This window comes from Loa loa (assembly GCF_000183805.2).
Source record: "Loa loa unplaced genomic scaffold supercont3.267, whole genome shotgun sequence".
In the NCBI taxonomy this organism is placed as follows: Eukaryota; Metazoa; Nematoda; class Chromadorea; order Rhabditida; family Onchocercidae; genus Loa; species Loa loa.
Genome location: NW_018108447.1, coordinates 25,139 through 38,052, shown reverse-complemented (window position 1 = coordinate 38,052; position 12,914 = coordinate 25,139). Strand labels below are relative to the sequence as shown.

The following is a 12,914-nucleotide window of genomic DNA, read 5'->3' as shown; positions in this document are numbered from 1 at the left end:
TTTGAAATAATTTATTATATTTTTCTTATAGTTATTTTATTGATTATTTTTTTTTCTTTTGATTTAATAATTTCCAAATGTTAATTCAATTATAAATACTGTAGATAAATATCTAACCAACACGAAGTGCTTCAGATGCATCAATTTTCCAATTTCGGCATAAAATTTCAACCGTATCGTTTGTTTCCTTATTCATTAATAATAGATATTGTGTTAGCAATTTCATTTCATCATTATACATTAGAAGGACGCATTTTTTGGCATTTAATGAATAAAAATCGACAATTTTACCTGGATATGTCTCGTAGTGTAAGTTATATATTGACATCTAAAATTAAAAAATAGAATGAATAAACAAATAAATAAACAAGTAAAATAGATGAAAGCTAATAAATGTTTACTTAGAATTGAAATACTATGTATAATAAACACAAATGTTCACCTAGAATTGAAATACTATATATAATAAATACAAATGTTTACTTAGAATTGAAATAGATGAAAGCTAACAAATGTTTAATTAGAATTGAAATACTATATATCATAAATATATAATTGAAACATTCATTCTTCGTCTCATTTATTTACTAAGATGAATTTATTAATTTTGAAAAAAAAAAAAGGCTATTCAGGTAATACTACTATTATAGTAACAGCATATTCCATTATTATTTCCCCATTATACAATTTAATGTTAAATAGCATTTATTGAAAATATTGAAAGCAAAAAATAAAAATACAAAAAGAAAAAGCGAAAAATAAAAAATGAAATATTAAACCAAATGTTTAACAGTTTTGCTTTCCTAGCCTATTTTCATCATTTATAAGATATTTGATCGATAAATAAAAATGAAAAAATGAATTGAAATGATACATTAAAATTTATTAGCAAAATTATTGCTTTTAATTGCATATAATTGGCAAATAGTTTCCAATTGCATACAATTGATAAGATAAATAACTTTTTAAAATTTATCACTAAAACTGTTATTGTCAAATGTAACTGATAACAACGGACAAAAAATTTTCATTTTTTTTTCAACAAATTGATAAAAATTTAAAACTTATTCTTCGTCGATTATTTAAATCGTTCTTTCCTTCTTTTTTATTTTTTCCAAACAACAAAGCAATTAACAATATTAAATTCAATTTTTTTTTTGATCACATATTAACTTCAATAATTCCAATCAGCGTAACATTATATAAGTGAAGAATAAATGAATATTTGAAAATTTACTTTTAATTTTTTCTGTCATCTGATTATTTGATATGAAACAATAATAGTAAATGTACATACGTTTAATTTAGCACAATCAAAAATCCATAATGCTAATTTTTGAGTTATTTCAATGTTAGCCGTTGTACGAATATGAACATTTCCGCCAACGATATAAATATACTGGAAATTAAACCTAATAAAATTTAATTTTTGCAATCTTTATTTTACAATAAATATATGAAATTTGCATGCATGCATATCCTCAACTTACCCGTCCTTCTGGGCAAAGCGTATAAGTATATATAATGTTAGGCATTCGTACTTTTGGTGACCCAGAATATATTTGCCGTTGACAATTGAGCATGAAAAATGATTAATCACTTCGCCAGATTTACATACACATAATCAATCAACCAGTTATTTCAAAGAAATCACTATAAAATAAGAAATTATCTATAAAGCAACGGTTATTTATTGCTCGTTTGCTAATGTAAATGAATTAACTATTGGCTATGCAAATCATTTGCTATCAAATTTTTGATAAAGTATTAATAATTAATAGTAACTATAGTAGATTAGCATAAAACTATTAAAAATACTTTTCGAAATATTATCTAAATGACATTCCTGATGTCGTTGATATCGCGCTGATATCTAAATGCTATTCCTGATGTCGTTGATATCGCGCTGATATCTAAATGCTATTCCTGATGTCGTTGATATCGCGCTGATATCTAAATGCTATTCCTGATGTTGCTGATTATGCGAGTAAAAACAAAGGGACAATAATCCCGGTTTTTGAAAGCCAGACATCTTTGTTTTATATGCTCATATTGTCTTACGTTTGCGCTAACAAAGGACCCAACACCAATGGGTGCTCCATAAGGGTGCTAATTCTTGTAATCATAAAACGGTACAATGGCCCTCCCAGTCGAAGAAGCGGAGGGTCCTGAGCACTAATCCATTTTTACAAATGTGTTTCATTGATGTCGGTTGGATATAAGGTGTCGGGCGTGATTTGTCTTTTTTGTTCTTAGTGTTTTTGTTATTAATTTGTTGTATCAATGTCGTTTTGTAAGTTCGTTGTTGTATTAATAAATTTATCGTAATAAAGGTTTAATTACCCAAGTTTGAGGTATTAGCAACTAGAGAGGCGGAAAGAATCCTGTTTTTGTCACGGTTGAAGAAAATCGGCGACACCTGATGACAAATACGTGAAATAATAAAGTGAATAGTTTTTGGATACAATCAATTGAAATATTTGAATTTTATGCTATGCCAACATATTTTAAACTTTGAATTTGGAAATTTTAATTAAATTACAAGTATAATCGATTGAAATACTTGAATTTCATATTTTGCTAAGATATTTTAAGTTTCCAATGTAAAGATTTTAATTAAATTGCAAGAGTCAATAATAAATTCCGGTATTGACGGAATTTCAAATTTAGCTTTTAATTATATTGATATAGAAATTGAATGTACTAGGTTTAAAAACATCGTACCTGTTGTTTACTCCACAGACAGCTCTTTGTGTCGAGGAGGATAATGAGCTAATTAGCTTCCATACCTAATGAGGTTCCGAGCTATGCTGGTGGTAAAGTTTCCCATGCAACACAGTTCTCAAACCGATTCCTCGAGCAGGATGGGTTTACTAATTTCCCGGCAATCATCCTCGAAGAAGCACAGTTCTAACTCGAAACCTGGGCAAGTGGAGTTCGTTTAGTCCTGGTAATCCCAAAATTCCAAAATTTGATCCTAAAATCCATCTAACTTGAATGATACTCTAATAGAGCCGACGTCCTAAGAGGACTTTATTGTCACCATCATAGCCCGCTAAGCCTTGGCTTTGGAGTAAAGGGTAGGACCAGTTCCGCGCGCATTATATCTCATCTTAAAAATCTATTGCGCACGCTCGAAAGATGCACACACATTTGTAGGGGCGTTTGCAGCACAAGTGGCTAGAGCCTTTGGCAAATTTTCGTTCGCAAAGCTTAATGATAATGATAATGTTGAATCAGTTTTCGATATTTAAATTCGTAATAATTTGAAGTTGTAATAATTTGAAGTCTAAATTTTTTTGAAAAAATTTACCAAAATTTTCGTTAAATTTTCTAAAAAAGAATTTAAACTTTCTTTTTTTCAGAAACTCAGCCAAATTTTAAAAGTTGATCGGCGGAATTGTTGCAGATATTAGTGGTAATTAGAAATTAGATCTTCAGAAAGTTCGAAAAATAAGAGAGTAAGGAGTAGTAGTGCTTCAAAGACTTTCTTAAATTTCAAAAAAATAAAAATCTTAATCATATTTCTCAAAATTAATATCACCATCTAATAAGAAACTAAACTAATGTAACTTAAGGGAAACTCTTGATAAAGCTTGTAAAAAAAAATTCAAAGCGCTCCATCAAATCAACCTTCTCTTACAACGATTACGTGGATACTGTTTTTGATATATTTGATGATTTGGAATGGAATTAGTAACTTTCGTCAGACGTAAATTTGCTCAATCAGGTTAAAGATTAATTAGTTGTACTTTTAAGGATCTCATCATTTCTACAGCACATCTTTATGCTCTCCTCTAATCGTTAAGTCTTTTTTTTTCGTAGTCATTGCATCTGTTAATATCACTATGTCGTGTTTTGTTTTTTCTTCTTTTTTTCTTTGCGTTAATTTGTATATTATGTCACATCCTGTCTTCTTCCAAAAATTGGTACGCTTTTTCCACGCCTCCAAATTTTAATTAATTAATTTATTTTCGAACGATTAAAGTATTTTTATCTTTCCCATTCATCAATGTAGTTCTTTGCCTTTTTTCTTTTTTTGCTTTAAAATTATTGTATTATGCCAGCGTTCTTATTTTTTTGACTTATTTATTACATTCTCTTATTTTCTATCCGTAATCTTTGCTTTAAATATCATATTATTCTACTATTTCTGTACATTCAGATGTCTTCAAATTACTGCAACGTTTTGATATTCCGATTTTCAGACTTAACTGTTATTCATATTTGAATAATATTTGATCTCTATGCTTTGGCATATTATTTCTTACTTTGCTATAGGACAGTACGATTCTGCCGACCTTTGAAATAGCCAAACAATGGCCTAAAATGATCTATCTTTCTAGAATTTTCGTTTTAATGACATTAGATTTCGTATAAAATACCAATTGATTTTGTCAGATCAAGCCTGGACTGATTAAGGATGAATTATGTGTTAAGGGAGATTCGGCCATCATATTATATTTAGTGGACTAGAAAAATGGATTAGATTGTAATGTTTTGCTGCGAGGAAATGAATGATTTTAATTCCAACAGTTCTGTTGCACTTCATAGATTTAGTGCCACCAAGGTCATTTACGTCATTGTATTGGCACATCGCAAGGTCGCGTGAAGGGAGTTAATGACGAATATGGGAAAATTACGTTTTGCTGTAAGTTGCTCGAGCAACATGAATAGGAGTATGGAGGCTCACAGTTTCCTGCAGTAAGTTTTAATTAACTTTTTGACTGCCATTGCATTCGAGATAGAATTGTTCTATAGTATGTTACTCTTTCACTTCAAGATACCATCACTGATGCTTTGGCTGAGACAGTTCAGGTGTATCACGAGAGGTTGGACGAGTTAAAAGGTAGATAATATCTCACTCAACTTATTGCTTCTTGTGTTAGTTTGGCTAGTTTTTCTTTTTTTGGCAGGTTTTCAAGAGAGAGGTAGTGCCTAACTCAGTTTGCTAACTGTCCGAGTTAATTTTTTAATTATCATTTTTCATTTGTTTTATTCGAAATAACATTATTACAAATTTTCAATGTTAAAAGCTCACTCCAGTATCATACTACGAAACTGGTTATTATCCTATACGGATAATTTTTTGTTGATTTTTCAAATAGAATTTTTTTTAGAGCTTATAAAGAAGTATTGTGCTTTTTGTTCATGCTGCTTTTTTAACGAATTTTGAAATAGTCATAAAGTTCTGAATCTCTTGAAATCAAAATGCTAAACAAATTTGAATTATTAACACATCGATTTTTAAGTCTTCTTTGGTTTTTATTATAATAAGGATAACGAAAAAAATGTTGTTTATGTAGCTCAGAAACGTTAGGAAAACTTTAATAGAATTAATAACAGCAAATTCAGAGCAATAGAGAATATGGAAATAAAGTATTTTACAGGTTATATTTTTATGACCATCACGATGACTCATTGGAGGAAAGAATGATTCACTCATGAAGACTTTGGTATCTTTATAAAAACTTTCCTGATGACAGCAAGGTCTTTTATTTCAGAAAGAGAGGCTTCAATGTAGAATCGTTTGGTTCAGGGAGTCAAGTCAAATTACCAGGACCCACACCAGATCGGCCAAATTGCTATGATTTTGGAGTGGCCACATATGACTTCATATATAATGACTTGAAACAAAAGGATCCTCAGCTGTAAGTGTTGTTTTGTTCTCTTAATTTTGCACTGCTTTGCTATATGTTCAAAAATTTTTTTCCGTTATATGTCATTCAAAACACGTGCAGGAATTTATCTTTTTAATCGTATTTAATTTTAATAAAGTGTTTCTATTTTAATAAAAAATATTTCCAGATATACACAGAATGGTTTATTAAATATGTTGGATCGCAATCGCAGGATAAAAGATATGCCACAGAAATTTCAGCATTTCAACGGAAAATTTGATGTAATAATATGCCTAGAAGAAAGAGTATATGATCAGGTGGGATTCGTTTTCATATCGATATTAGTGACTTGTAATGGATGAAGATATAGTTTTAGATATAGAGCTTCGTTCGAAGTTAAGTCTGAACTAGTCTAGGAAATTGAATAACTTTTATGTATATAGAGTTAGGTAAACGTATTAAGGAATCTGCTGGTGAAAGTTGAGAAGGAAGAGATACCTCGGATAGCGAAGTCTAAACAAGGTAGTTCGAATCATCGACAGTCGATGAATTTGTGCTAGACGGTTTCTGACATCATGAATTTCTTCCGAAAGGTCGGCATATGGCCCAATTCATGCAATTGCTTCACCACCAGAAGTTCAATGTGTTACGAGCAGTTTTGTAATCTTGGCAGGAGAAGTATGAGCGCAGTTGTCATTACGTTGCATACAGATAGCAATATCTCCATCATATGTAATATAATCATGAATCATGAATTTCTCCCAAAAGGGGAGTGATTCATATATTAAATAATTCACAAAACATTCAGATATCTACACATTGCCAAATCCAATTTTATGTTGCAGACCACGAAACAGCTATAATTTTGTTAGTCTGTTGAATCGGAATTTATGTTTTTGTTTATGAAATTGAGTCAACTGTTTTGTAATCATTTACTTTTAGATAGTGGAAGATTTACAGACGCGTGATACGAATGAAGGGGATAGCGTACATGTCATCAATATTGATATACAGGATAACCACGAAGAAGCTACTATAGGAGCTTTATTTGTTTGCGATTTATGTGCAAAGGTTTGTTTTTAGAAAATTACATTGCGTTACTTTTCCATAATAGTTCTAAGTATTATTATGAACAGTAGTAAGTTACCAAGCTCGCTTCATATTTCAATATGCTACCGTTTTCTATGTCTCGAAAGAAATACTATAGTAGGTTGTGTGCAAGAAAGTTGGAACTAAAGGTTTTGAGGATCATTAATATCGTGTTTGACACGAATTTTAGCTGAAGTTAGCATTGAATGGCTAAAATTTTAATAATTAAGGAACCAGAGTTTTTTCCTCTCCTGACTCATATGAAATAAATAGATATTGAAGTCTGCATTTTTTTCGACATCTTTTACAAGTAAGTGTTTTCCAGACATATTAATTTCATACATCTCTCATTCTGTTCGACATTTCAGTTGGAAGCTTGCGAAGATTTAGATAATGAAATTGATGAAGTGTTAACAGAATTTGAACAGAATAATAGCCAACGAAACATTTTGCATACGATTTGTTTCTATTGAAGAACAGCGATTGTGTTATTAGTTATTTTGCTGTAATATATATCGTTCAGTCTCAAAGTGTAAGCATCAGTTCTTATTGTATTGAAAATGGTGGGTGGAAAGATGGCGAAGAGTATCTTGAAGTTTTAAAGTTGCTTTGTTGGGAGCGGTACATAAGATCATAAATTATCAACTTTTTAGAACTAGCAAGAGAATGGAGAATCATTTAACACCTGATATCAGTAAGATATGTCGCCACATTTCAATGATAGTGGTTGTAAGACTGTCGGAAAAAATAAGTACTAAATTGCACATTTAATTACCATCATACATCAATTGAAAGTTCATCTTTTATCATTTTTCTTTTAAATTCATAATATTATTTGTTGTAGCATGTTTTGGAAAGCTAATGTGAAAAATAAAAGAGTATTTCGTCGATCATTGTATATGTCTTATAATGCATCCTGTTTATTTTGATATATTTGGTCTTCACTCTTTATTTATCGCTTTCTCGTCTTTTCTTTGCTGTGAAATAATTCTCAATTCTTGATGCTCAAAAAATTGTATTTTCTGGTCACTGTCGAAACAAATAATCCTAATTATTGCTTATCTAATTGTTGAAGAAATATAGGAAGCACGTCTTGTTCTCAGTACTTTTTGATATAACCCAATCACTACAACATACTGCTTAACGAAACTAGGATTTACCAACTTGAAGTTTGTTTGTGCGTACCATCTGACTACTCGTTATTAGTCTTAAAATTTAAGTTCTTCAGAAGAATTCAGAAGGACTTTATTTATATTCGAATACAGTGAATTGAGAAAAAAAAACAAAAAAAATTTCATCAGAACCTTGTTGGTTACATATATCAACATTATAAGGCTAATAAGGTCACACTACGAAATTTTTCTAAATGGTAGCTTAAAGACGAAGACATTGGGGTCTTTGATTTTAAAGAATATTGTAAAACTACCGGTATGAGCTCGTGATAGTGGTTTAATTGAAAGTCGGAATAACTTGACATGATAATTATTTTCAAGTAAAGAATTCGAGAAGTTTCATTTCCTACCTAATGTAAAGGTCAGTTTACCGAAAAAAAAAAAAAAGGAAACAAGATTTCAAATTGAAAATGTAGCAAAACTATTTTCGTATTCATCATTATATCTCAAAACACTATTAGCATCAGTACTATCTATACGATACTGTTAATGCTAACATGAATATTAATTTCATGATTGAAATCTTGATTAGTGGAACAAAATATGATAAACTATCAGTGTGGAAGTATATCATCTGAAAGGATGATACTTTTTATTTGTTTACTGAAATAGTTGAAATAAAACAAAGCTAAAACCTCATTTATGCAACTGTTCATTAACAATGCTATCATACTTTATCAATTACAGCAACATTTATTTCAATCATCTATTGAAGGAAAATTATTTTGTATGTTAAGGAATTACATAATTTAAGTGAAACTAAAAAAAGACAGCTATAACTTGTCTTCAATCTTTGCTAAAAATCAAATGAAACCATTAGGAATTCATTTTTTTTGCAAAAATATTTTTTTTTTTTTTGTCAAATATGAATATATATTAAGGAATGAAATCAACTAATTAACGCTTAGTCAATTTTACCACTTTAATTTAAATAATTTAAATCACCTAAAATTCCATATATTTGTTTAGAAGGCTTATCTTAAACATTACCATTAACAATAATACTTTAAAATTTCCAATTAATTTTTGTAAATACAATTTCATTCAAGAAAATATATTTTATTTCATTGAAAATCACTGCATATATCCAATATTAAGGAATTAACAAAATTTCCAAAACAAAATATGTTATGATAGGAATACTTAAATGAATTAAAATTAAAATCATACAAAATATTAATTACTATCAATTACAAAAGCATTTTTATTTAAATTAACATTCATACTTTCATATATAAATAACAAAAAATGATAAGTTGAATTGAATAATTTCCAATATCATGAATTTCATTCAAAAGATTAGCAGTTATTTTATTATTAAGAGATGTACTGTATTTTAAGCAATTTCATTAATCTGGGCAAAAAAAAAAAAGAAAATTTGGTATGAGCGCAATTGTCATTACATTAAATACAAATAACACAATATCTATTACTGGTATCATATTTGAAAATAATTAATGGAACAGGATTGTAAATAATATTTCAAATATTTTTATCGGAAAAGTAATCCAAAGAAATTCAGGTATTTATCAAATTATCAAATGACAAACTGTCAAATTTCATGTTGCAAATTATGAAATAATTATAATTTTAACAATTTGTTAAATTAGTTTAAGTTATGATAGCAAGTTGTTAAGTATTACTTTATATTTCAATACCTTATTGAAAATATTTTCTATACCTCAAAAGAATTATCTACACTGAATTTTATGCAAGAAAGTATCGGGTAGTAGAATTGGAACAGAATTGAAAGATTATTTTAAAAATCATTGATAAATGATAATGATTGATTGGATTTGATATTTGAATAGTAGATTGACCTTCATTTAGTCTTTTTTTTTCTTAATCAGTCCAACTGTTATCCATATTATTTACCTTACTGATATAATTATGATAAAATATGAAGTATGAAATCCCATTTCAAAATTTAATTTCAACCATATATTTTATGACAATGAAAAGATTGATTTCATACTTACAATGTGTAACTTTAATGTCTACTATATAGATAAAGTAAAGGTTAAAAAACCGGGTCAAATAGATAAATAAAGGTCAAAAATCGGGTCAAATTTTTTTCAATAAAAATCTTCGCGGTTTTGTATGTACTTCGAAAATATATTTTGCAACTGGTATTATGTATACATTTTTTTTTCTAATAATAATAAATAGTTTTATAGAATATATTTTGCAAAAATCAATTTTGATTATGGAAATAAATCAAAATTGATTTAAAAAGAAAAAACAAAAAGAATGAAATTGTTAAATATTTTTGATTGAATTAACTCCGTTACAATTGTTTATGTTCCATTTTATAACAAAAAAAATTCAATATAATTTGAAATAAATTCGTTCATTTCATTGTAACCATTTAAACAAAAAATGAGTAAGAAAGTAAATAAGTAAGTAAGTAAGTAAGTAAGCAAGCAAATAAGTAAGTACACATTTGTGAAATATAATTAGCAATTACTGCGAAAGATGAAATGAATTATACGTGCACGAGCAGCTGATACATTCCTAAAAACAAATTTAATTTTTTTTTTTTTTTGAAAATTTATTGCTTTGTTATCATAATTTTTTTTCCTTTCCATTCAATCTATTTAAAACAATTCAATTTGTACAATATTTAATTCAACAAATTTTAATCTTTCCTTTCAAAAATATTTTAAATGAATTAATTTTAAAATTATATTTTGCAGCAAATACTTTCTTTTTTGTATTAAATCATTTCAATCGTTGTTTATTTTATTTTCAGTCAAATATTTCCTTTTAACTGTTTACTATAAATACTTAAACTTAATGCAATAGTCCATCTAATAATTTACAAATTTTAGATAATATTAATAAGAAATGAATAATTTTTCGACGAAATAATAATTATTTAAGTAAAAAAATGAATAAATAAAATGGCAAAATTGTAATTATATTGAAAAATGAAATAATTTTTTCGTTTTTTATACTTTTAATATTCATTTTTCTTTATTAGAATAATATATATATATATATATATGACTTTAAAATGAATCTATTTTATACAGCAAAAGTAAATAAATACTTATTTAATTTCTTTTATTAATTTTTTACCAATTCAATAAAAGTAAATGTGTGCATAGGTAGACTTTATCAAACTTTTTTATTGGAATAAACATGAATGAACAGTGAAAGTGTGTGGAAAAAAAAATTTGGTTAATTTATGAATATAAATTAAATTTCAAACTTTATTATTAAATTTGTATACTTTTTCTTCTATTAATTTTCTACTAATTTAAGAAAGGTAAATGTATGCATAGATACTTTATGATTTTTATGTATTTACGTGTTATTTAATTAAAGAAAGAAGAAAAAAACTAATGAATAAGTTTAATTTAAATTAGCATTATTAATTTAACAAAATTTCATGAATATTTTACATGACTAATGATCAAAAGTTTTTTCATAAAAGTAAAATTTCTTTCTTTCTTTATTTATTTATTTTTTTTGACCTCTTGCTTGTCATAAATTTTTAACAGAATATTGCAACTTGAAACAATCTAAATTAATAAAGAAATCTAAAATTTATTTACTTTATAATACATTTAATTGGTAAAGAAGATTAAAGCAATTTTGTTTTACTTCTATTTTTTCCAAAACTTATAGCATACTTGTAAATTATTGAAAATTAAGTTTTGAAAAAAAAAAGAATGAAAGTTAAAGTCATGATAGTTTTGGATGGTAAAAATTAAAAAAAATTTCAAACTATTTTATTCGTAAATTCTAGGAATATAACATTAATTATTTTTAAGTAATAAGAAAATTTATGGCCTTTTTTTTTTTTATTTTCTCATTAAAGTCATAGCTTATTTATGGTTTCTAAAAATGGTAAAGTTAAAAGAAGCAATTTAAATATGATGTAATTTCTATATCGGACAAGTTTGAAAATTTTAAAAATTAATTATAAAAGTCTACGCTATTTTATTATTCACCTTAATGGCATATTTAATTTTCTCACTAACAATTTTAAAATTCAACATTTCAAGTTTTGTGAAATTTCATTGCTTTTCCATTTTGAGTATGACTTTTTTTTTAAATCAATGAAATATTGTAATGCAAATTATTTTTAATTTAAATCCAAAATTTCAATATCATACAATTTTGACTAATAAAAGATTCGGCAAAATTTCAAGTTTATTTATAAAATTAATTACTAACATATAAATACAAATAAATTGATGATTAAATGTCAATTCATTTTATATGCTTTGGAAAAAGTGGTTGCTTAATTGTCAATTTTCCTAACTTGGCTGCATTCATTATTAGAATCAATTGGTCAATCAATTGGTCATTCAATTCATTGGTCATATTATCTGCTTATTGCTTTGTATTGAGGAAGCATATTGAGGAAGTATATAAAGTAAGGAAAATATATTGAGGAGAAAAAAAAAAATGAAAGTATTGAGGAAAAAAAAATTTTTTTCAATACTTTCATTTCATAATAAGAAAACAAAATCAAACATGTCATTTTCATTTGCTTTTCTTTTTCCTTTTTTTCTTTTCTTTTTTTTTTCTTAGAAACATTTAATATAATTTTATAAATTTAATTAAAACATTATTAAATTATTGTTATTCAATTTAAATTTTTGCTTATTTATTTATTTATTTATTTATTTTTTTACCCTCTGTTTTTTTTTTTAATTTATATTTTATTAATTTGTAAAATATTATCTGTTATAAATCATCGTTGTCATATGATTTAATAAATCCAATAAAATTTGTTTACTTCTAAAACTTTCATTATTTTCAACAAATTGTTCCATTGAAATTTCATATCGCTTTTAGATTTTAGCAAAACAAGCAAATTTATCGATTTTCAAACAACATGCATCCGTTTTAATATTATTATCATTGAGGGTTTTAATGGAACAATACAACCAATGATATATTATCAGCAATTTATCATTTCATTTCATTTCACTTTTTTTATTCTATTCTACTTCAAATTGTTACTTTTCTTTTTCTTTTCTTTCGCAATTTTTCTATTTTCCTATGCTATCAATGA

The 12,914-nt window shown here is 26.7% G+C and overlaps 3 protein-coding genes across 3 annotated transcripts in view; 2 read left to right on the top strand and 1 right to left on the bottom strand.

Moving 5' to 3' along the window:
* Positions 1–226, bottom strand: part of LOAG_18342 (hypothetical protein) — a gene marked incomplete at both ends in the record, with an annotated part of 3,018 nt that extends 2,792 nt beyond the window's left edge. Inside the window, one exon of the mRNA XM_020451003.1 lies at positions 118–226. Coding sequence (XP_020305253.1) covers positions 118–226 — 109 coding nt within the window. The remainder of the gene's footprint in view (positions 1–117) is intronic.
* Positions 227–2,792: 2,566 nt separating this feature from the next.
* On the top strand, positions 2,793–3,254 carry LOAG_08299 (hypothetical protein; the record flags this gene model as incomplete). The annotated part of the gene is made up of 2 exons (XM_003143831.1): positions 2,793–2,935; positions 3,080–3,254. 2 exons carry the CDS (start codon positions 2,793–2,795, stop codon positions 3,252–3,254), a joined length of 318 nt encoding a protein of 105 aa, XP_003143879.1.
* A 1,298-nt stretch (positions 3,255–4,552) lies between these two features.
* LOAG_08298 (hypothetical protein) lies at positions 4,553–7,183 on the top strand (the record flags this gene model as incomplete). Its single annotated transcript, XM_003143830.2, has 5 exons — positions 4,553–4,704; positions 5,505–5,651; positions 5,809–5,938; positions 6,564–6,692; positions 7,079–7,183. Exons 1-5 carry the CDS (start codon positions 4,622–4,624, stop codon positions 7,181–7,183), a joined length of 594 nt encoding a protein of 197 aa, XP_003143878.1. The 5' UTR covers positions 4,553–4,621.
* Between the last annotated feature and the right edge of the window lie 5,731 nt (positions 7,184–12,914).